Here is a 25,611-nt window from a genome sequence, read left to right on the forward strand (position 1 = left end):
TTTCTGTATTTCGCATCTTTTCTGTCTGCGCACGCTTGTATCAATGTAACCAACAACGAGTTGCAAACTCACCTTTAGCGGAGCGAACCGACAATCACTCGCCCCGCGCGGCAGCAATCAGCGGAGAAAGTCAGACGCGACCGGAGACGGGCCGGGACCGAGCCAGGTCAGCGTCTCGGAGGAGAGCTGTCCCCGCTGGCCACAAGCTCCAGGGCGCACCGCACGCACACTTGAGCGGAGGAGCCCGCAAGCCCAGGCGGGGAGCCCTGGCCGCCCGGAAAGAGAGGGCATGAACATAGGAGGGCGCGATTGCTAGGCTTCGCATTGCACCAAAAAAAAAAAAAAAAAAAAAGGTTTCTGAATGCTGGTTTAACATCCAGTGCCTGCCCAGATCTCCATTTGGTGTGGACGCAATGAAATCAGTAATCCACCCACTTTGTTTCTCAAGGGAATCTGTGCGTCCCGAGGCCTCGCTGGAGGATGGTGATCCCAGCAGATGCACTCCCCTGGCCGGCTTCGCGGCGCCGGCTTGCCCCTCACCCATCTCGATCCTGCCCCAGTAACACCTCACTAGCCCAGAGCATCCATTGCGCCGCCGCGGGCCCCCTCTCGGTATTTCTCGCCGCCGTCAGACTGGGGTTTCTGGCTGGGGACTGAGCCCTGGTGTGTAGGGCGGCAGCTCTGGAGAGAAGCCATGACGAGGATGAAAACCAACTGGCTCGTTTGAAACGCGCGGCACAAGGGATGGATACAAGTTTTGGACAAAAACTTGGAAGCCAGGGACCACTCCCTTGGTCTGTGAGTTTGGGGTCAGCGCTTCGCTCCTCTAAGTTTTGTTGTTGTGAGGGTTTTTTTTTTTTTGGGGGGGGGGGACCTTACCGGTGGCTGGGGATCGAACCGGCGCTACAGAGGCTGTGGGCAGCCTCGCAACACAGCGCTCAACCGCTGCGCCACCAGGGGAAGCCCTAAGTTTTGTATTTTCTTATCCCTCCCAAAAGGAAATAATAATAGTGGTCATCTCATAATAACAAAACAACAATAATGATAATACCACCTGACCTCTATCTCACTGAGGTGCCAGCCATTACTGAGTGTTTTACTTAAAGCACTTTTATTCAATCCTTAGAAATCCTGGGTTTCCCCAAGCTGCCAAGAAATAGGCATTATTGTTGTTGTTGTTGTGATTTATAGAAGTACAAAGTTTCTGGCACACAGAAAATAGACAAAACATTATTTTAAGCGTGCAATCCACCTTCTACCAAAAGAATAATGGAAGAAGTTTATGACATAAATCAAATCAAATTATGTAAAGAGAAAAAATATAAGCCCTATATTATGAGGGAAAAATAAATGCACCAAAATGATAGGCCAACATGTAGATCTAGAAATACAATAATACATATGCCTCTTATGCCATCCTACACTAGTCTATATATAGATCCTAAATAATGTAGCTGTAATATATAAGCCAATTCATAACTTATAATAATGATATGATAATATAGAATATAGAGGACATAGATGAGATATATAGTATGTCTCTCTCACACACATATCCATAGTGGGCCAATTTATTATTCAGAACCTCCCAATAGTACATCTGAACTGCCACTAATGGAATATTCTTAGATGCCTGTTCTTTGGAGCCCTTAGGTCCTACCAAGGTTTATTTTTCCAAAGTTCACTGTGGAACTAATATTATGATATTCTGCTTGTATCTTGATATTCTGCTTGTATCTTGATAAGATAAAGGTTCAAAAGCACCTCTGAGCTTCTGGATGACCAATGCAAAAAGGGAAAGAGGGTGAGGTTTTCCAGTGTTGCATGGATATCTCTATGATATCGTAGAAAGGTACAGTGCAGCCTCTTGACCTCTCTGCTGGTTTCTTCTACTTAGACAATCTGTTCTTTCCAGGCTCTTCTTCAATCGTCCCCTTCCAGCAGTGCACTTTAAAGGAAGCCCTTTCCTATTTCCTGTTCCATGGCCCTGCTCAAGGAGCTTCTCAGAGAGAAGAGAAAGGGCTTTCTCTCCTTCATTCTGGACACACCTGTGCTCTAAAGGGACCATCAAAGCTCAATTTCTCAGAGTCTTCTCAGAGGTAAATATCAATCATATTTTTCCCTCAACAGAATTAAGGAAATCAACCTTTGGATTTTCTTCTAGAACATGCTGTCCTGTTCTTAGCATTTCATCATGCTTGGATGACCTGGATGATCTCAAAGTGTTTTCAGTGGGTGGCACTGGCAGATTTGCTTGATTTATACTTAGCTATTAGATTTTCTGTCAAGACTTTGAGTCTATCAGGACTTTTGAGTCCCCAGTCCTCCAACCAACCTATTCTTTTCTTTCCTTGGCTCTACCAACTATCACTAAGTCTGTTAGAACAGTCTCTGTGGAACAAAGACATTGCAGCCAGCGCTGGAAGACACAGCTTTGTTCAGACTTTCCCCATTGCTCTCAGCACTATAAAGAACAGCCACCACTTTCCTTCTCACCAGTCCATGTCACCACCCATATAGAAATTTCTACAAATGCAACAATCACAGGAAAGTGGTAAGTTAAAATCTCACAGTTGCCCACTCTGACATGGGGGATGCTGGAAAAAAAGACCCAATATGTTGTGTGAGCCAAAACAGCATCACTCAGTAAATCAAAATAAAGTGGAACCCTGTTTAGTCTTGACTAAAGAGGTGTCATTTCTTGAACTGGCAAACATGCACCTTTAAACATTTTTCATTCCACTAAACTTATTTAGTGGCTTGCTAAGGGAATAGAGTATTTTTATATATTTGCATATCCATAGAGTCAAGCATTATACTTTGTACATAATGAGACTTCAAAAGGTATTTGTAACTCAATTCTCATTTTAAAAGATACTAGCTCTAAACCAAAGCTAAAATGTAGAATCATGATTTGTTTGGTTGTTTTCTAGAGCTCTAGTTGATGAACTTTAAGTCTATATACCTCCTCGAATGATTTTCCACAGAAGGGGGTATTTACTGATTTGGCCAAGCTATTTCTTGTGCTTCTCCACTTGATCAAGACTTTCTATGTATGGTTTTTATCTTGGTATGATCTTTGGAAGACAGAAATCGTTCTTCTGTAGAGATCACATGGATCAATTCACTTATCTGAAGGTAGAGCAATCACATTTGTACATTTTTAACACAATCTCAAAGTTATTTGGTAGCAACTTACCAAAAGACTTTATATATTGCTTCCTCCCTATTCTACAAATAGAACATGTCATTGGCAAATCCATTACCAATGACATAATCTCTTGTTTCTGTGAAATTTAAGATTGCTTCTTCCTTTCCAGAAATAAATGACTGTCTTGGCATGTAACTGAAATGATTATTCCTGGATCTCAGAAATGAGAAGTGTTGTAACATCTTAAAGCTATAACTTATAAGACTCATAGAGGGTAGAGTAGATCAAATTGAATCCCTCATTAGAAAGATGAAGACTCAGTGTCTCAGTACCAGAAAAATCCAGACAGCTAGCTGGGTTAAATAGCAAGATATAGCCACATGGACAGCTGAGTGGGTCAGCATCAATTTCTAGGTAGGTACCTCTGCTCTGCAGGAAAGTTTTGTGTTGAAATAGGCCCTCAGAATTGCATTTATAGGGCAGTTTACAAAAGACCCAGAAAACATTATCCATTCCAAAAACAATGGGGATGCTGATAATGAATTAGCATGTTTGTTCCCCACAAGAGACATCTGATACCCTTATTTGACACAGACACTGAGGTGTATTTGGTTTTAAATACACTCTTTATATTTCTTATCCACATGGACTTTCTGTTTAGCCAGAAATGGTGGGTGTTTCAACTACTATTGTTGGAATGCTTGTCAACCTCTTAAAATAATTAAAGCATATAAAATCGTCCTTATTAAAAGGCATATCATTGCCTGGAGAGCAGAGAAAGTGCTGGTGAAAGAGTTGTTGGAAAGAGCAAAGCCTTTTGAGAAGGCACAATGTTAAATGGAAAGTATTCTTAAAACAAGTTGGTAGAGAAAGTATATTTAGTTTGGAATTGAATTTGAACTCTGCACCCAGCACAGTAAGTTAAATTTTCAGTAAATATTTCTGAAAGAATTATTGACAAACTTCTTAAAATCAGAATTATTACAACCTGATACTGTCTTTCAGGGATCACATTTTGAAAATCTCTCCATATTACACATTTAACAAATTAATACCGTTGAAACTCATAAATAAAAATAATCCTCATTATTTGGGAGATAATATCAGTAAATATCTATAAATCTGAATTTTGGTCCTAATAAGTGTGTGAGCTAGATTAAAGCCTTCTCCACTCCCTCCCCCAGGTCCAAGGCTCAGACAACTCTTTTACCTATTGGGCACCTATTTTTATTTTCATGTCACATCTAGGGCACAGCTATTCTTTGAGAACATTTTTTTTTTTTTGATATGATTCTTTAGGCAAGAATTAGTCATAATCTTGTATAGCAGTGACCATAGACATGGTTGGTCTTACCAGTCCTGAACTTGCCAACTGGCTCATAAAGCAACCAAATTCTCTGCCTTGCTCAGAGGAATGAAGTAGTGAATAAAAGAGAAAGCCAAAAGCTCTGAGTTTAAGCAGCAAAGAATGCCCCCTTGTGGTGAAGGAGAGAATGTCTTCATTCTGAATTGTGACTTCATCCTGGTGGCTTCCCAATTTGAGTGCAAACCTCTCTAGAGTTCCAAGTTGGCAGAATATTTGTCAAGTCTTCTTTTTGCCTTAGAGGTCTGTGGAGATCTTTGTGTTCTGAGAGAGAGAGATTGAGATGTATCTCTATAGATATCTAGGTATCTCTCTATAGATACAGGTAAATAAATACCATAAACGTATATATAGATATTCTGTTCTTTTCAATGGAGTTATATATTACATTGTATATATTTGTATGTATGTAAGCTTATTCTATATTTATATACAATTTATTAGTTTATTATATATACATATATGATTTATTACACGACATAAATATAAAACTCCATTGAATATATACATAACTCCATTGAATATAAATATAAAAACTCCATTGAAAAGAATAGAACAGCTGTGTGTGTGTACATATATGTTTATGGTTTTATATAAACCATAAAATAACAGAGTTAGACACCTACCAACTTGTTACAGGGTTTCTTAAAGCACAGGCTCCAACCTTACTCTCAATGAAGAAGCAAAGCTATGTGAGTGTAGCCGGTATTGCAAGGATACAGAGTGACTCCCAGCTACATGAGGACCAAGAGCTCACCACAAAGGTAGACATGAGAGGTGACCAGACTGCAGCAAGGTCTGTAATTCAACGACTCCACATCGAGTTTGACCCACATACTACAGAAAAATCCCCAGAGAAATGTTGTGAAGGGGACAATTAGAAAACATGACAAGAAAAAGTGGATTCTATGGAAGGCAGCCCCTGCTCATTCTTATGCTTGACGTTGGGGAGATTTACTGACCACCGGTACTCAAGGGCATCTACCAGAGCTCCTGTGGCAGCAAGCAAAGCCACAGACCCAAGTCCTCCATGCACCGAAGCCATCCTCTGGCGAGCTCTCTCCCACCACTGAGGGAAAACAACAAATACATCCACACACTGTTTCTTTCTGGTCCTGCCCAAGAATCTTCCCTGATTGGCCAAACAGGTTTGCCTTGGTCGAAGGAGAAAGATCTTTGGGGGATCTGAGACCAGTGAGGAAAGCAGAAGCCCTCAAGGAATAGCACAATTTTATCTTTTTGATGGGTGCGTGAAAAGTTTCCATGTCAGCCCTTAGCCCCTCTCAGATGTTATTGTGCAGCTAATTTCATTTAGGTAAATGGTGATGTTCATCATTTGTCACATGTCAGTTCTCACATATTTACTGACTCACTGTATTCCAGCCTTTGTGATGGATTCTGGGTATACAGAGATGAGTAATATATAATGTCTACCCTCCAGCTCAGAGTAGTGGGAGAGGTTGCACTGGACCCCAAATCTATGTTTGGGAGGTTATTATGGAATGACTTTTCTCTTCCAACTACTGTTGCTTCAATTGTCTAGTGAGGGAGTTGGAAAAGAGTCCTTGAATCCATGGCCCTGCCTGCAGAGACCACTACCTGCAGAAGGACGTAACCCCTGCTGCCTCCTCTCAGCTTTGCTCAATGGATCCTGCAGGACAACTTGAAGGCCAGTGTTTCCAAACCATCCCCCAGCCTCTGCACCTTGAGGCCACACTCCTCTTCCCTCAGGAGAGGATCAAATGTTCATGGGCAGCATCAGCAGGATTTACAAGGAGTAGGAAGAAGGAGAAAAGATTAGAAAGGAAAGTGTTAAGTACCTGGGAAAGAAAAAGGGAAGTATAGGATGGCTATTAAATAAAGGAGAACACACACGCATGATCTTTCAGGCCTATGAAGCTCACTGAAGTTTATTGAAAAGTTTAAATAAGACATTTTAAATGCTACAAAGTAGTACTGCTCTGTTCACTCATATAAGCTGATATATATCAACCAATATTGTTGATCACAGCAGCTAAAGTGGCTACAGCAGATAAAGCAGCTATATCAGAAGAACAGATCAATTATCATTCTGTACACTGACAGTTCTTTAAGGAAAGAAGGCTGTTAAAAAAAAAAAAAAGGCAGGGGAAAGTGAACATCCTGATACAGGGGCCAAGTCAGGAGCATTAATAACACGGACACACACAAAACTAATAAACAAGACAAATCCCTGAGCTTTAATCTTGAAACATTCACAACTATATTTTTCACATGTGAAAATGAACGAGGATACTAGTTCTCACAGGCAGCCTTAGGGCCTGTGACCAACATGTTATTGATGACTTACAGCAGCTGGTGGGCAGAAGACATTAATTTCAAGAAAAATGGCACAACGGTCTCTCCACAGCACTTTTCTCCTTAAACCTGTGGAGTTGCGACCTGCTGCACTGTTTAAAGTTCATGAATATAAATGGTCCTGTGTATCAGTCTTCAAGTTATTTAGAGATAGCTGTTTTTTAAATGAGTGTAGTTAGTGTTTTGAAGATGTCAGGAAATAGCTTTGCTTGGTCTGAGCAATTAAAACATTTGTTAAGAAAAAGCTACCACAGTTCAATTTGATAAAATTTATTAAGGGATCTTTACAGCTCAATGAAATTGACTCGGCACCTACTGCCTGAGAACAAGAGAGAGTGCCAGCTAGACACCGAATACAAGGCTACTCGACTGGAGAGCCTTAAGGCAAGGAGATGAGAACCTGGTGTTAGACACTGAACTGCCTTCAACTCAGCGTCCCTCTACTCAACAGTGGACAATACAGTTGAAAAATTTCAACAGGAATTAACATACCCTGCGTGGGGTTAAAATGACAATCTAGAATATTTTAAATTGTAAGGCTAAGCAGAGTGGTCACGACCTATTCACACATCAGTGGTGTTTCTCAAAACCTTGGGGATTACACCATGATTGAGACACTTCCTTGAAATTCAGTGGTGATTGAACAAACAAAAACTAGGCTACTGCATTTCTAATCCTAACTGCAGAGAATTGGACATCTTCAATGTCATCATTTTCTAGAACATCAAAATACAAGAGCCCAAGAAAAGAAAAGCAGGTGTTTTCAAGAAATAAAGCAAACAAATTTTAACAAGACTTGACCCCAGACTTGGTGGTAAATTACTTCAGTCTTTCTTTCACTGATATTTCCTCATTAGATTCACAATTTCACTATAGACCTGCCAAGGGGCATCTAAGCCCCAGATAAAGTCAAGGTGCTCCCACTTGGGAATGAACTTCTTGTACACCAGGTTGGGGATCTCAGACAGCAGCCAGCTGACGTCCTTGGTGTCTGCAAGCGTGTCATGGCCTCCACTCCAGACGGCAGTGGGCACTTGCATGTCCCTCACATTGTAACTTGGGGGATGACTCTACAATAAAAACCCATAAAAAGCTTTGTTGTTGTTGTTGTAATTAAAATCACAAGCAGCACAATTTGCATTCAACACAGATTGATATATTTGATCTGAGTATAAAAGACTAAATTTGAAAAAAGCTCAATTTACTTTTCAAATGTCCACTACCAGAACAAAAGGAAATTTAACCCACAGTGAGAGAGCATTAACTGGAATAACCACCAGTTGTCAAGCCGTCAGCCCGGGCCTGATATGAAGACAAGTGCTGAGTCCCTAAGAGGGTACCTTGGTCTCCCAGGCAGTGACTCAAAGCAGCAGAACTGAGTGGCCTTCAGTCCTGCCTCCCCCACTCTGCGGTGTAACGTAAGTTATAGAAATTCTCTAATCCTGTTTCCTAAATCAAAATAACCACATCTGCATCACAGACCTCTTGTAAGAATTAAATAAGAATAACAAGGGCAAAGGGCCTCACTCTTAAGAGCCCTTTAACACCCCAAAAATGGTCAATTTATTTGTACATACTCGAAGAGGCTTCTCGGCCCCAAAGGTTACCAGGTAACAGATTAGTTAGGTTACTAGTAACAGGCTATTCCCACTGACTGTCAAGTCTGTTCCTGATCACTGTGAATGATGCCTGCGTCGTCAGCAGAGCCAGGGAAGGATAGGGGAGACCCAGCCTACAACACCAACCACAAAGTTTGGGTTGTTCTGGAATAGACTGAGAAAAAACAAACACATCTTGTCAAGTCTCCCAAGCATTTCCCACACCAGCACAGCCAGGCCAGAATCCTGATAAGTCAGGCTTCCTTTATGAGTGTTCAGGGGGCCATCAAAATTCTAAAGATTTTGGAGACTTTACCTGGTTATAATGAAAAAAGTTCTTGGCACGGCTTCCCCAGTCAAAGGCTTGGAATTTGCGTAGTGTATAAATCTAAAAAAGAAGATAATTTGGATAAAAGTTGTCTGACACAGAAGTCTGAGACAGTATCACAGGTTGCTAGCGTTAGTCATATCCTCAGATATCAATTTATACTGATACCCAGATTTATACTTCATTTCCAAACTGTACTTTAAAACAGAAGGCATCTGGGCCTCCCTGGTGGCCTAGGGGTTAAGGCTCAGCACTATTACCACTAGGGCCTGAGTTCCATCCCCGGCCAGGGAGCTACCCACATGGCGCAGCAGACCTCTCCTGTCTAGCCTGCTGCTCCCCTCAGCAGTGTATTTCAGTCACTCTGCCTGTTCTGCTCCCCACTCTGCCTCTGGTGAATTCTCTCACCCCCCACACCTCTGGCCTGTACCCCAGTTCTTGTATGCATAAATAAAAAAAAGAAAAGAAATGTCTCCTGCAATGTTGTTAAGAGCCTACCTAATGAACAATTTGTTTGTTTTAAGCAGTAGGTTTCAAACAATAGAGAACTCAACTGTAAAATGTAGATCCCAGGAACTTACTCCCAGGTATCTCGACTAAGTTACGGATAGGTCCAAAAACCATATTTCTGATAGCACCCTAAATAATTCTGAACACTAAAGGGACACTAGGGCCAGTTTTTTGTTTTTGTTTTTTTTTTTTTTTGAACAGGAAGGAGGACCCAGGCTCTGGGCATGGCAAGTGAGGAGGAAAGAGAATCAATTACAAGGGTCTCAGCTCTGAGGATCTCTGAAATTTGCCAGGTTTTTAAAGAGAGTAAGAAGATTTGTAAACTAAATTTAAAACCCAGTAAAGAATTCGGTTTTGGAATTGTTAAATTATTTACTTAAAATTAAATTTGTGAATGTACTATGAATAAAAATGGATTTTAAAGGCACCCTCGAGCTCCTATCCCAGGAATCTCCAAATGTCACAACTGAACTTAAGCCTCAACCTGCCAGCACCCCTGTGGCCTGGACAGGCAGGGTGGCAGCTTCCAGCAATAGCCCAGAGTAGGAGCTGGCAAGGAGGCACAGGATTTTCATGCACCCCGCCTGAACCCTGAAAACCTACCTGGCGCCAGTGCAAGACATTCTGCACGGACGTCCCAGCAGGATCATGTGCAGCATACACAGCTACTCTAGACTGCAAAATACATTGGAATAGAGTGAAAATAGTGTCAGGAAGGTTTGGATAATAAACATATTTTTCACTTTAAAGCAATCTCACTCCCAGAGGTGCAATCTCAAATATATGAAATTATGAGCAGGAAAAAAATGTTTAACTCCAAGTATGTCAAAGAAATATACGTACAACTTGGCCTCCCTGGTGGCACAAGGGTTTAAGCACAGCACTGTGAAGCTGTCCTCAGCCACTGCAGCATGAGTTCGATCCCCGGCCGGCCAGGGAGCTACCCACATGGTGCAGCAGACCTCTCCTGTTTCACTCGCTGCTCCCCTCAGCAGTGTATTTCAGTCAGTCTGCCTGTTCTGTTCTCCACTCTGTCTCTGGTGAATCCTCTCATCCCCTGCACTTCTGGCTTGCCTGTATCCGAGTGCTTGTATGCATAAATAAATAAATCTTTAAAAAAAAAAAAGAAATATATGCACAACCACACATGGACACATATGAAGGTGTGATATCTATGAGGCTATATGGGTTAAGACTACTGATCATTCTTATGTTCTTCATAATTTTCTGAATTTCTAAAATTCCATATAACCATCACACCTCACTTTTATCATCAAGATAATAGCAGTGAGAAAAATTAATGTCCCTTTAAAAAATTCCTTGGAGTCTTCACTCTAGAATTTTAAAACCTGCCTTCAAATGCAAGATTATAAATTTCAAATATACTCAGATGCACCTGAATATTGCTGGTCAAGGGGGTCACATTTTATAAAATTATTAAGTGACACGTGTGTATATACACACATACATATGCTTGTTTGTTTATTTACTTATTTACCAACTATAAATGCCCCCCCTCCCCGAACTTACACAGGAATTTTTTCAAGGAAAACAAGCCACTAAAGGGCCTCCCTGGTGGTGCAACGGTTGAGCGCTGGGTTGCGAAGCTGCCTGCAGCCTCTGCAGCGCTGGTTCGATCCCCAGCTGCTCCCCAGCTGCTCCCCGGCCACCTGAGAAGGGACCCACATGGCACGCAGACCTCTCCTGCCGCCCGCTGCTCCCCTCAGCAGTGTACTTTGGTCCTTCTGCCGGTTCTGCTCCCCACTCTGGCTCACCCTCCCGTGCTTCTGACTGTACCCAGTGCTTGTATAAATAAATAAATAAATAAAATCTTTAAAAAAAAAAAAAAAAACCAAGCCACTAAATAGATATAAATACGATGATTTAAATTGTGACAGATCTCCTCATAAAACAGTTTCCAAAAGAGCAAATCAACATGGCGGCGAGGAAATGCTGCGAGTAAGACCTCCCCTAATAAAAAGTTAATAGGGAGGAAAAGCTTCAGGTCCCTGTGAGAACTGGGACATGGAAGATAAAAGGGTGACTCTGGCAAACTGCCTGAAGAAGAAAGCTACCATAAAAGAGGACTAGAAGGGAGGAAAGCTCAGAACCTTGCTACCCTCCCCCACCCCAAAAGTCGGCACTCTCCGACCAACAGAAAGGAGAAAAAAAAAAAAACTAAAACAACCAACAAGAACAAACTATGCATCAAGCGGGACTGAGAGTGGAAAGGAACCATTTCAGGCACAGCACCCTGTGAACTGAAACTGTGGAGAACTGTGCAGGAGTCGCTTTGGAGGTGAGCAAATGGCTCCAGGCGCCATTAGAGAAAAAAAACGACTCCAAAGAGACCTACAAATAACCCAAGGCCAGGGCCTCTCCCCGCCCACCCCCCCCACCCCCCCCCCCGCCCCCTGTGGCTCAGAGGTTGAGCACTGAGCTGTGAAACTGCCAGCAGCCTCTGCAGCACCAGTTCAATCCCCGGCCACCAGCAAGGGTCCCACATGGCGCCCAGACCTCTCCTGCAGCGCCTGCCACTCCCCTCAGCAGTGTATTTCATCAGTCTGACTGTTCTTTTCCCCACTCTGACACTGGTAAATTCTCTCACCCTCCCCCGCTTCTGACTGCACCCAGTGCTTGTATAAATAAATAAATAAATAAATCTTTTAAAAAAAAATAGCCCAAGGCCAGCTGGTAAGCTTGTGTGGAAAAGCTGTGCACTCCATAAGCATAAGCAGATCACGGCTGCCCAGGTTCCCCGTGCCTGTGACCTAGGCTTGCCAGGAGACTTGCAGGAGCCCTCATTGAAGTGAATGTCCCTCACTGAGTAATCAGAAACCAGGCACCCGGACACAGGAGCCCGGTGCAAAAGGCACCATTTCTGCAGACACTGAACTGGGCTACAGCCCAAATCCTGGATCTGAGGGCTTTGGAACTGATACCCGGGGCACGAAATTCAGGGCGTGGGATCCCCACAACGGTGGGGCACAGGGCAGACACAGCACCCCCACGCCATTGAGGCGCTCCATGCCACTCCCACTCTGTTCCCCCGATGGGGGGGGGGGGACGGGACAGTTCTGGAAGGACACCAGGAAAGATCTCTGGCACCACCTAGCGACCAGAAAAAAATCACCAACATCCTATAGTTGGAAATCAGGGGTCCCCAAAACACCCTCAGGCTCTGAGAGAGGGTGAGCCCCCCAGCAGAGGTAAGGAGGGAAATAAGTTATGAAGCAAGACCCCATTCTGGAAATGATTGCCAGGCACAGGATCCTGGGCGTGGAACGCATCATAGCAGAGGGCACTGCACAGGGTGACAGCCAGCATTTTGGATCTGATAGCCCTGGAACTGAGACCTATAGTGCAGAATTCAGGGTGCGGGATCCATACAGCTGCGGGCACAGCACCAGGTGAACACAGGGCAGACCCAGCACCCAGCTTGAATAAGAGCCCCTGTGTTGAGGTGCTCCCCTCTGCCCCCACTCCGTTATTCAGAGAACCACTGGGAAAAAGCATAGGTCAGCAAGTATGGGTCTCTGGTGCCACCTCGTGACCAGAACTAAATCACCAACTAGCTGATTCCCTGTTGGAACTGACTAAATACAGAGGGAGGGAACTGTAAGGGACAGTGCCCAGCATTAACACCCTGGTGGAGTTTTGGCCTACCAGTGCTGGTCTCAGTCTGGTAAACAGTTTCCAACACCCCTAAAGGAGCACTCCAAAGAGATGCCCACCAACACCAATGGCACAATGTTCCAACGCATAGAACTAATTAGAAAGCAAACAACAGGGAAAAGAAAAAATATAAATAACCAAGCAAGCCTACAGGAGGACACACCACAAAAAGAAATACAGTCACCAGAGCTCAACAATGACATGGAAGAACTTCTTGGCCTATCAGATAGAGAATTAATAACCATCATGATTAAAAACTAGAAAGAAAACGAAAAGAAAAAAATGATTTGAGACAAATAATCACTGAACTGAAGAATGAAATTGAGACCTTAAGAAAGGAAAGAAAAGAAACGCAGGAGATAAAAAGATTACTAGGAGAGATAAAGAACTCTGGGGAAAGCAATGAAAACAGAATGGATGAAATGGAAGAACGGATCAGTACTATCAAAGATACAGAAATAAAAAGAGCCAAAAGAAAAAAGGAGAGAGAAGTGCAAATGAAGCAGTATGAGGAGACTCTTAGACAATTATCAGACTCATGAAGAGAGGAAATGTAAGAGTTATAGGCATTCCAGAAGAAAAGGAGAGAGACAAAGGAACTGAGAAGTTATTCAAGGAGATAATTGAAGAAAACTTCCCAAGCATGAAAAAGGAGATGAATATAGACATACAAGAAGTGAAAAGAACTCCCAATTACCATAATGAAAAGAAAACTGCAGCAAGACACCTAATAGTAAAGCTTGCAAGAGTCCAAGACAAGGGAAAAATAATGAAACTGGCAAGGGGGAAGAAACAGATAACTTATAAGGGAAAACCAATCAGGTTAACTTCAGACTTCTCCGAAGAAACATTATGGGCAAGAAGAGAATGGAGTAACATATTCAGCAAACTTCAAGACAGCAAATGCCAACCAAGAATATTTTATCCTGCAAAGCTCTCCTTCCTCTATGAAGAAAAAATATAGACCTTCTCAGACAAAGAGAAACTCCAGAAATTCATTACAACTAAACCCCCACTCCAAAAAATTCTATAAGAAGTTCTAAAGCCAAAACTGACAGAGGAATGAACAAGAAGAACAGAATAAAGCAAGGAATTAAATCACGAAAAAGACAAACAAAATGGCAAACACAGATGCCAACATATCAATATTAATGCTAAATGTAAATGGATTAAACTTATTAATAAAAAGACACAGAGTAGCAGGCTGGATTAAAAAACAAAACAAAATCCAACTGTCTAATGTCTCCAGGAAACACATTAAACCACAAAAGACAAACACAGACTGAAAGTAAAAGGTTGGAAAACAACACTACAAGCAAATGGACCAAAAAGGAAGGCAGGAATAGCCATACTTATATCAGATGAAATAGACTTCAAATTAAAAAAGGTAAAAAGAGACATAGATGGAAACTACATTATGATCAAGGGGACAATACACCAGGAAGATCTAAAACTCATCAACATATACTCACCAAATGAAGGGGCACCAAAATATATTAGACAATTACTATCAGCTCTGAAAACAGATATTAAAGAAAATACATATACAGTGGGAGTCTTCAACACCCCACTCTCACCAATGGACAGATCAACGAGACAAAAAATAAACAAAAGCACTAGAGCCCTAAATAAAGACATAGAACTCATGGACTTAACAGACATCTATAGGACACTGCACCCAAAAAAATCCGAGTACACATTTTTCTCAAGTGTGCATGGATCATTCTCCAGAATCGATCACATATTGGGCCACAAGACAAACATCAACAGATACATGAAAATCAAAATCATTCCAACTATCTTCTCCAATCATAAAGGCATCATGCTAGAAATAAATCATGAAAAGAAAACAAGGAACCCTCCCACTTCATGGAGACTGAAATCCACACTACTGGAAGACCATTGGACTAATGAGGAGATCAAAGAAGAAATTAAAAAATACTTTGAGTTGAACGACAAGGAGGACACCACCTTCCAGAATGTATGGGATGCAGCAAAAGCAGTAATAAGAGAAAAATAAATAGCAATACAGGCTCACATCAACAAACAAGAAAGAACTCAAAGAAACAACCTAATCTCACAACTCAAAGAGCTAGAAAAAGAACAACAAAAAAACCCCTAAAGCCAGTATAAGAAAGGAAATAATAAAAATCAAAGCAGAAATAAATGAATCGGAAATTAAAAAAAAAATCCAAAGATCAATGAAACCAAAAGTTGGTTCTTTGAAAAAAATAAACAAAATAGACAAACCTCTAGCAAGGCTCACAAAGAAAAAATGGGAGTAAACACATATAAATAGGATTATAAATGAAAGAGGAAAAAACACAACAGACTCAGCAGAAATCAAAGGAATAATCAGAGATTACTATGAACACCTATATGCAAACAAATTCAACAACCTAGAAGAGATGGACAAATTCCTAGAATAATATAATCATCCAAAGCTGGACAAAGAAGATATAGAACAACTAAACAAACCAATTACAAGCAGTGAAATTGAGGCAGTAATCAAAGCACTTCCCAAAAACAAAAGCCCAGGCCCATACGGGTTCACAAATGAATTCCACCAAATGTTCAGCAGTGAATTAGTGCCTATCCTACACAAACTTTTTCAAAAAATTGAAAAAGAAGGAACACTACCAAATACGTTCTACGAAGCCAACATTACACTACTACGAAAACCCAACAAAGACGGCACAAAAAAAGAAAATAACAAGCCAATCTCCCTAAGGAACACTGATGCAAAAATCCTCAACAAAATCCTTGCCAACAGAATCCAACAATGCATCCATAAGATAATTCACCACGACCAAGTAGGATTTATTCCAGGGACACAGGATGGTTCACCATCAGGAAATCAATCAATGTAATCCAACACATCAACAAAAAGAAATATAAAAACCATTATGATAATATCCATAGATGCTGAGAAAGCATTCGACAAAGTACAACCCATTTATGATAAAGGCCATTTATGATAAAACACCCATTTATGATAAAGACCCTTGAAATTCTTGGGATATAAGGAACATACCTCAACATCATAAAGGCCATATATGACAAGCACACAGCCAGTATCATTCTCAATGGTGAAAAAACTGAAAGCATTCCCATTAAGACCTGGAACAAGACAAGGATGTCCACTCTCACCACTGCTTTTCAACATAATACTGGAAGTCCTAGCCAGAGCAATAAGACAAGAGAAAGACATACAAGGAATCCAAATAGGCAAGGAAGAAGTCAAACTATCACTATTCACAGATGATATAATATACATAGAGAACCCCAAAAACTCCACAGAAAAACTAAATTAATCAATCAGTTTAGTAAAGTGGCAGGATACAAAGTCAACACACAAAAATCAGTAGCCTTCCTATACACAAACAATAAATCTGAAGAAGAAATCAAGAAAACCATTCCTTTTATTATTGAAACCAAAAAATTCTAATACTTGGGAATAAACCTAACAAAGGAAGTAAAGGACCTATACAAAGAAAACTATAAAACACTGTTAAAAGAAATAGAAGTGGACACAAAGAAATGGAAAGACATCCCCTGCTCATGGATTGGAAGAATTAACATTATCAAAATGGCCATCCTACCAAAAGCAATCTACAGATTCAATGCTATTGCAATTAAAATTTCAATGTTATTCTTCAAGGAAATAGAAAAAATATTGATGAAACTCATATGGAGCCACCAAAAAACCGAATAGCCAAAACCATCCTGAAAAAAAAAGAAGGGAATGGAGGCATCACTCTCCCAGATTTCAAACTATACTACAAAGCCATAATAATCAAAACTGCATGGTATTGGAACAAGAACAGACACACGAACCAATGGAACCGAACAGAAAACCCAGAAATAAACCCACAGATTTATCGTCACCTAATCTTAGAACAAAGGAGCAAAGAATATGCACTGGAGCAAAGAAAGTTTGCTCAATAAATGGTGCTGGAAAAACTGGGTCACTACATGCAAAAGAATGAAACTTGACTACTACCTCACACCATACACACAAACCAACTCAAAATGGATGAAAAAACTAGACATAAGAGCTGAAACCATAAAATATATAGAAGGAAATACAGGCGAAACACTATGTGATATGCACATCAAAGACATCTTTACAGACACATCACCCAAAGCAGTGATAGTGAAGGCAAAGATAAACAGCTGGGACTACATCAAATTAAAGAGCTTCTGCACAGCAAAAGAGACAATAACAAAAACAAATAGAAATCCCACCGACTGGTAGAAAATTTTTGCACACAACACTAGTGATAAAGGACTGATCACAAAAATCTACAAAGAGTTGATGAGACTCAACAAAAACAAAGAAAATAACCCAGTCAAAAAATGGGCAGAAGAGCTAAAAAGAAACTTCTCCAAAGAAGAAATGCAAATGGCCAACAGACATATGAAAAAATGTTCAACATCACTTGTAATCAGGGAAATGCACATCAAAACTACAATGAGACCATCTTACACCAGTGAGAATGGCACATATTAAAAAAACTAGCAACAACAAATGTTGGCGAGGATGTGGAGAAAAAGGAACTCTCCTGCACTGTTGGTGGGAGTGCAAACTGGTCCAACCACTATGGAAAGCTGTGTGGAGATTCCTCAACCTACTAAAGATAGAGCTTCCATATGATCCAGCAATTCCACTCCTAGGTATTTACCCAAATCACACAGAAACATTAATTCCAAAGGGCACCTACACTCCTATGTTTATAGCAGCACTGTTTACAATAGCTAAGCTTTGGAAACAATCCAAATGCCCAAAAATAGATGACTGGATCAAGAAGATGTGGCACATATACGCAATGGAATATTACTCAGGAATCAAAAAAGATAAGCACATGCAATTTGCAGCAACATGGATGGAGCTAGAAGGGATCATGCTCAGCGAAATAAGCCAGAAGGAAAAGAAAAATACCGGATGGTCTTCCAAGAATAACTATAAGAAAGAAAAAATCAAAATCAACAACTACAAACCAGAGACACACTATGGGGGTGGAGGCAGGGAAAGGAGGGTTTGGGGTCAAAATAAGGGGGGTGCAATTCAATGGGGAATATAAAAATAAATAAATAATCAAAATACATAAATAAATAAATAAAATAGTTTCCACACAAGTACAATGCAGGAGGCTGACAATGGGCAGCCTGGCAATAGCAGTAGGTGATGTTCCAGGCACAGATGCTATTCCAGGCACTTGCTGGCATTGATTCCTATACCTCTTAAATGAAATGTCTTTCAATGTTCTAATGAGGTCTTTCGAAGGTCTCCCACATCTTCCAACACAAGTAAGGAATTCACAGATAAAATTAAATCATTGTAAGTTTAAAGTGCATGTTATTATAGCATACATACCATATTTAAATTCCTTTCATTAAATCCACACAGAAGAAAAAACATATTTCCACAAAGCTCCTTCAAAATGACATGAGTACAAAGGTGTGTGCTCAGCCACCTCAAAAACTCAGACTGGGGAAGAAACTCTTTGTTCCCAAGTATGTCCTACAAAATAAAGAGAAACAGGCAGCTATGTCAGCATTTCATTCAGGTGCACAAGACTCCAGGGTCCCCTTGCAGAGGACAGTAGAGACATATCCCAAGGGTCCCCAGAGACAGCTACGGTAGAGAAATGGCAACTGGTGGATGTTTAAACTAGGCAATCCACACAATACGCTCACTAAGGCAAAAGCATGCTTCACACAGGTTAAAGTCTCCAAATGAAGAAAAGGAAGCAGAAAATCAGATGAGCTTAGAGCAGACTTTTAGTGGGAAGGCCTCACTCATCCCAGGGTCATGCACAAAGAGCTTCATCTGACTGGAGGACCGGAGCGGCCCCCCAAAAAAAGTGGAAAGTGGGATTGAGCAGCAGTGCGTCTGCCGAGGGCACATACATCTAACCCTAAACCCAACTCACTGCCTGCTGGTTTTTCAATACTTATTGTGGCAGAGCACACATAACACAAAATTTACTATTTTAACCAATTTTAAGTGTTCAGTTAAGTGGTATTAAATACAACCATCACTATCATCCATCTCCAGAAACTTTTCAGCTCAAATGGAAATCTGTAAACATGAAATAATAACTCCCCCCTTCATGTCCCTGCACTGTCTGCTTTCCATACACAAAATTGTACTGGAACATAGTCATGCTCATTCTACACACGTTGTCTCTGGCTGTTTCTGGTGCTACAATGACAGAGGGGAGCAGTTGCAGCAGAGACTATGAGGCCCACAAAGTAAAAAATTTACTATCTGGATCCTGGGGGGAAAAAAAAAAAAAGTGAGTAGATCTTGGCCTCCACCAGCCCTGAGCACAGCCACTGAAACTGCGTACAAGCATTAATGAGGCAATGACTCTACCCCTCAAGGCAGATTTTATGTACTCGTGCAACAGGCTCACAAAAGACCTGCCTTACATTACACCCAAATCTGTCCCCTTAAAATTTACCCTTTCGCTGATGCCTAGAGGGACAAGTGAGAGTGAAATATTCAAAGGACTACAAAAGCAGTTTTATGGGTTGAACGGTGCACTCTCCTCTCCCACCACCCCTGCAAAAAGAGAAAAGTTGAAGCCTGAGCCCTCTGCATCTGTAAAGACCCTGGAGACAGCAATCAAGCTAAAATGAGGTCATTAAGGTCGGCCCTCGTGCAGTATGACTGGGGTGCTTATAGAACAGGGGAGTCTGAGTAGTCACACATACACACATGGAGAATGTCGTATAAGGAAGATGGCAGAAACTGGGGCGATGCCTCTACAAGCAAAGGGAAGCCAAGAAAACCACCAGAAGCTAGGGAAGAGTCACGGAACAGAGTCTTCCCATAAACACACATGGCAGGCATGTGAATATAAATGAGTGAGACAGCAAAGTGAAAATGAGAACTAGGGAGAGCTGAGAACTGTGGTGAACTGAAAGCTTATGTTTGGCATAACGTATGCAACTGCCCTATGGTACTCAATCTCCCTATCCTGCACCCTAAATTACCAATCTTCAAGATGTCAAAGTTAAATATCCCAGTTTTTAAAGTGTATAACATTGTATGAGATATATTCAACATTCCTTCAGCCTAATCTAGCCTGGTCCACTAATAGAGAGCCTGTGATCTCTGTCAAATCCTAATCAATATCCTAGGACAGATACCAGCCAGTCTCCTTGAAAGCCCCTCTCCAGAATAATTATGCTAAGATTAGCAGGGGAGAACCAGAAAGCAAACACCACCTGCAGAACAGGTCATGTGACATGAAAAGCTATCAGATAAAAAACTCTTGGCTTTGAGTTTATATAATGGACATGTAATAAATACATATATATTTCTTAGGTTTTCCACTAAAAACCAGCTAACAGGATGATGCATCATTGACTTAAATCAAAATGCTGTGAGGTTGACCTTTAACTTGACAACTGTTACCCAAACTCCTAATTGGCAAATTTCACTAAAAATGTGTCAGAGTAGGACAGTATATACAGAAAAAGAAAAATTCATCTTACACATTTATAGGCCTGCTCAAACAAAGTTTGATGTCTTTAAAACCCATACTTTTGAATTTTGAGAATTAGAGAGGATAATTAATGTTCATGGAAGTAAAATATACTTCCCAGGGCAGCTGTTTCAAAACATTTTATGTGTAGTCCTTCTTTCACTCCCAGGATATAATAAAACACAATAAAACACCATGGTCTGGAACAGTGATCCCCAAATAATAGTCTGTTCAGTCAACATTAGAACCATTAGAACCCCCTCCTCCGCAAAAAAAAAAAAAAAATTAACTCAACACCATCTCCAAAGCAGGAGCTAAAGAAGGGGGGTTTATGTTTATATAAAGCTACTAAATCACAATCTCCAAGGATTAAAGCAATATTATCCCTATGGAGTGGCAATTTCACTTGGACACTGGGCAGGTATACCAAAAAAGGTCACAAAAAAAGCAACACCAAATTAGCAACAATCTGTCAACCACAGGAGTAGTTCCTTACAAAGAAAAATTGAGTGTGCAGCAGTTAAAAGGGATATGATAGAGTTTATCTATTAATATGATAATTTGTCAAGAATGAAAAATGCAATGGGCAAAAATATATATAGTTGGGTACCCTCTACATTTAAGCAAAACATTTCTCTCCAAATCTACAAGTGTATTCATACACGAGGTCTCTAGGAAAAGGCAAACTGAGCACTGTGCTAAATTCTGAGGAAAGCACAAAGAGAAACCTTGGAAGTTGAAGCGTGCTTTATTCATAACTTGCTTGTTTTTTAAGACAATCCATGCTTTTATTACCCAACCCAAGTTTGGTAAGTTTGGTTAGAGTGGTTGGATCTTATCCGTGTGTCTGGTCACTGTGCAGAGAATCCCATCTTATATGAGAACCAGATCCTGAGATCAGAGAATAATCTTATTTCCATGAAAGTCTCTTAAATGGCATGTGATCTACATTATATCTGACTTTAATACATGTTCCTGTATGGAATTATATATACAAATGTACCATACACAGAATGTAGCACATGCATAATGGACCATTGGGCCTCAGTTGGCTCTGAACTTATAAAAGCTGTTTTTTAAACAGAGTTTGGATGTCACGTAGCTCTAGAGCCGAGCTACAGGCACTGATTGGCTTGTGTTTAGGGGCCACATATCATAAATATAACAGCAACAGTGTCTTTCCATCACACCATGATCCCGGCTATGGCCAGGCACAGGCAATTGGGAACAGAGCATTTCCTGTCTCCTACTTTCTGCCTACAAGCTACCCCCCATCCCCGCCCCAGCTCACCACTGAATAAAGGGTAACACCCAGGAAGGTTAAAACTATCTTCTCCTAGACTCTCCCAATGCTCTCATTGTACGGTAGGTGGTACATTAACCAAAGAACATGGGGTTCCAGTGCAAAGTTACTGATACACCTTCCAGGATGTCCTAGGATCTATATAGAAGTAGAGGTACAGGGGGAAGAAAACTCAGGGAGAGAAGAAATCCTACTGCCCCACTGATAGAAAAACACAGAAGTGAGGCACCGATTCTCCCTCTAATGGCCAAGCCTTCAGACCTGAAAAGAAAAGGAAATTTGTGGGGTGGGGAGGGGATGGGGTGGTCAATGTACCTTAAGGATAAATTCTGGAATTTGTCCAAATACAGTTAGAAGGCCAGTAGTGTGGTTGGCTGAAGCCACAGGGGCCAGGGCAAAAAACACTTTAATCTTTTTGGCCAGCTCAGGTATCCGTGAAAATGCTATGAAACCTGTGGGAATAAAAAGAAGATAACTGGAATTCCATCTTCAGGAACACTTTCTCTGAAAAAGCAAGGGTGGACCTGCATGCCGCCCTCTAGTGGCACCTATGAGCAGTGCCAGCAAGGCCACCACCAGGAGGCCAAATACTCCAACCGGAGCCCTTTGAAGGACTGTGTGCGCACAGTTTTATTAAACCAGCAAGTCAAGTATTTGTTAAGTGCTTGTTTCTGATTTCAACATAGATATACAGTGATAAAAATTCAGCTTGCTAGAACCAGCAGATCCTCACTGCCTTTAATAATGCACGCTGAACAAAGGAAAAGCTATATTTCTAATGGCTCTATACCCAGCTCTTCCCAGCTTCAGTGTTCATCCCTCCAGCCCTAATAACAATTTACAGAAGCATTTAAATCCATCACTGATGCCTCAAAGGAAACTTACATGTTTAGACTGCCCTAGCTTTAAAATATCTAATCACTTCCTCCCAAATCACTTCTCATCTTAAACTTGGTGCCAGAGTGTCACTTTAGAAAGCTGGGAGGCCAAGGCCCACGTGGACAAGGCATGGAAGAGGGGGTGATATAAAACAACAATAAAAGAGAAAATGCTTAACTCCATTAATAAGGAAGACAAATGCAGTCATGTTACTTTTTGATCTGCAACCTTCAAGCTACAAGGGAGTTTGGTGGTCCTGATAGTAAAGCAACTGAACCACATATATCAAGACACTTAAAAGCATTCATACTTGTAGCAATTCTTCTAGGAATACATTCTAAGGTCATGTGTGATGAATACAAAGGTGTTAGTCACAGTAAACACCAAAGGGGAGCATTAAATACAAATCCCCTCCCATAATCTAGGAACTCCTGCTTCCTATAATCATAGGCAAATTTTATTTTTTTTAAACTAGTAAACTTTCAATTTTTGTTTACAATGAATACACATGACTTTTATAACCAGCATAAATTTAAGAATGCACAGGACTTTTAAAGTCAGTAAACATTCTTGTTCTCTTTTTAAATCTCTGCAATTATAAAACTTCTTGGCTTCTACCCTTTCTTATCCCCTATTGCTTAAGGAGGAAAATATATGCTAGGCTGTGGCTTACACTAATCCCTTCAAAGTCGAGGTAACACATGCCATACGTTAGGTCAGAATTTTGAGAGAAGATGAAATATCACTGAAATTGCTTTTCCTATTCATGAATGCGGAACATTAAAGATCAAAAACTATTCGAACATTTTCACTCTTAAGAACTTGTAACAGGGGCCTCCCCAGTGGCTCAGCGGGTTGAGTGCAGTGCTGTGAAGCTGTCCACAGCCTCTGCAGCGCAGGTTCGATTTCCGGCCAGACGGGAAGATTCCCACATGGCGTGGCAGACCTCTCCTGTCTTGCCTGCTCTTCCCCTCAGCAGTGTATTTCGGTCGGTCTGCCTATTTGGCTCTCTGCTCTGTCTCTGGTGAATCTTCTCACCTTCCCGCACCTCTGGACTGTATAAGCTCTTGTATAAAAGTAAATAAATCTTTAAAAAAAGAATAACTTGCAAAAAAACATTCTCTCAACTTCCAGTACTTACTGCATACATACCTATTGAGGTGCCTTGAGAGTGGCCCACATAAAATAACTGTTTTTGACCAGTTTTATTGAGAACAAAGTTAACTGAAGCTGATAGGTCATATTCTGCCATCTCATCGAAACTATAGTCCAAAAAAAGAAATGCATGAGACACTGTGCACAAACACAAGAGCCCACAAATATATAATATGCACAGTTCGAGGATCTATCACAAACCAACCACAACTGGGTGAGGTAGCACAGAGCACAGGATCTCAAATGCCTCTTCGGCCTCCCTTCTCACCACGCCTCCCCAAGGGAACCATTGTTCTCATTTTTACACCTTAAATTAGTTTTACCCATTTTGAACTTTTCTATTTCTGGGACTAAACACTATTCTCCTGTACCTGGCTTCATCCAGGCTGTCACATACAGTCTTAGGCTGTTTATAATGTTGATTTATCCACCTTAAGATGTCCATTCACTGCTAATGGACATTTGGCGGTTTCCAACTTTTCGCTACTACAAACAGTGTGACAATAAAAATATTCTTGTATGTGCCTTTTGGTAAAAGGTCTCACTCATGTGTTTCGGGTCGTTAGTTTGGCTCCAGCTTGACAAACGGGAAGTAACCCTGTAAGAGCCACAGCACATGTCGGCACCCTGTGCCAAGACCCAGCCCTGAAGCCATGCGTGTGCACATGTGTCGTCAGCAAGCAGTGGAGCAACTGTTTCCACCACTGACCAGGGGCCAGGTTCTCTCCCTGTAACCTCTCTTCTCACCCCTCAATCACCCTATGACATATGTACTTATTTTCCTCACTTTAAAAAAAAGGAAACAGACATGGAGGGCTAAGTAGCATGTCCAATGTCACAGGGTGATTAACTGGTAGAGCCAGATCTAAGAGAAGGAAGAAAATTTCTGGAATTTCTGTAACAGAAAGGTGTCCATGTTTATGGAACAAGATTGTGACCCAATTTACCCAGCAGCATTCACACTACCAGGAATGCCAAAATAACTAAGTATTCCTACTCAAGCCTATCTTAAATGTAATCATTTACTTATCCTTTACCTTAACTGCTTTGTATTAAATTCCTAACAAGGTTCCAAATCTTTCATGAGTCATCAGTTTCCCCTCACAGATGTCCCGTTACTCATCTTTCTGCCTCCCAATTTGTCTACATTAAGCCACTAAGGAAAGAGGACCCTGTCATATTTCGTTCTGATATACCTGAAGGCCCAGAACTCCTCCTGAGAAACTGAAAGAGTCTTGTGTTTCCGAGACCAGGTGTTTCCCCTGCTGTTCCCCATCCACACATCAAAGCCAGCATCTGCCAGAATGAAGCCCAGGCTGTTGTTGGGCAGGTTGGTGATCCAGTTGCTAGAATCTGCCAGCAAGCCATGCTGCAGGAAAACCACTGGTTTGGGACCTGAAAAAAACATTCATTTTTAGGAGTTAGCAGCGCCTAGCTTCAAAATATAACCTACTACAAATGTAATAAAAGACACTAAAGCATATCAGAACATTAAGGATGCAATGTATTCCTAAATAGCAGGAGCTTTTTAAAACAGAGCTGGTAAGGTAACAGGAAGACTGAACTGGTAATAAGACACACTGACTGAACCATCAAAAAAATTCTTACTATATTCTTAAAAACTTATGAAATGTTTCTAGACTTTGCTTCAGTAATTGTATTTATACTTCTCACAATGTATCCTAACAAGACAAACCAAAAGAAATACAATCACACAAATTCATAAACACATACGTATTTCTGTACACGCAGAGATTTATTTCCTACTCACCTGTGGCACTGAGGTAGTAGAGAAAACAGAGTTGGGAGCTGA

The 25,611-nt window shown here is 41.0% G+C and overlaps 1 protein-coding gene across 1 annotated transcript in view; it reads right to left on the reverse strand.

Moving 5' to 3' along the window:
* Positions 1–7,687: 7,687 nt before the first annotated feature.
* The window catches only part of LIPA (lipase A, lysosomal acid type), a gene marked incomplete at both ends in the record, with an annotated part of 37,478 nt that continues 19,554 nt past the window's right edge, over positions 7,688–25,611 (reverse strand). The window contains 7 exons of the mRNA XM_084245935.1: positions 7,688–7,921; positions 8,766–8,837; positions 9,891–9,962; positions 18,340–18,486; positions 22,080–22,216; positions 23,796–23,905; positions 24,995–25,193. Coding sequence (XP_084102061.1) covers positions 7,688–7,921; positions 8,766–8,837; positions 9,891–9,962; positions 18,340–18,486; positions 22,080–22,216; positions 23,796–23,905; positions 24,995–25,193 — 971 coding nt within the window. The remainder of the gene's footprint in view (positions 7,922–8,765; positions 8,838–9,890; positions 9,963–18,339; positions 18,487–22,079; positions 22,217–23,795; positions 23,906–24,994; positions 25,194–25,611) is intronic.

Source organism: Talpa europaea (genome assembly GCF_964194135.1).
Source record: "Talpa europaea genome assembly, chromosome: 10".
NCBI lineage: Eukaryota > Metazoa > Chordata > Mammalia > Eulipotyphla > Talpidae > Talpa > Talpa europaea.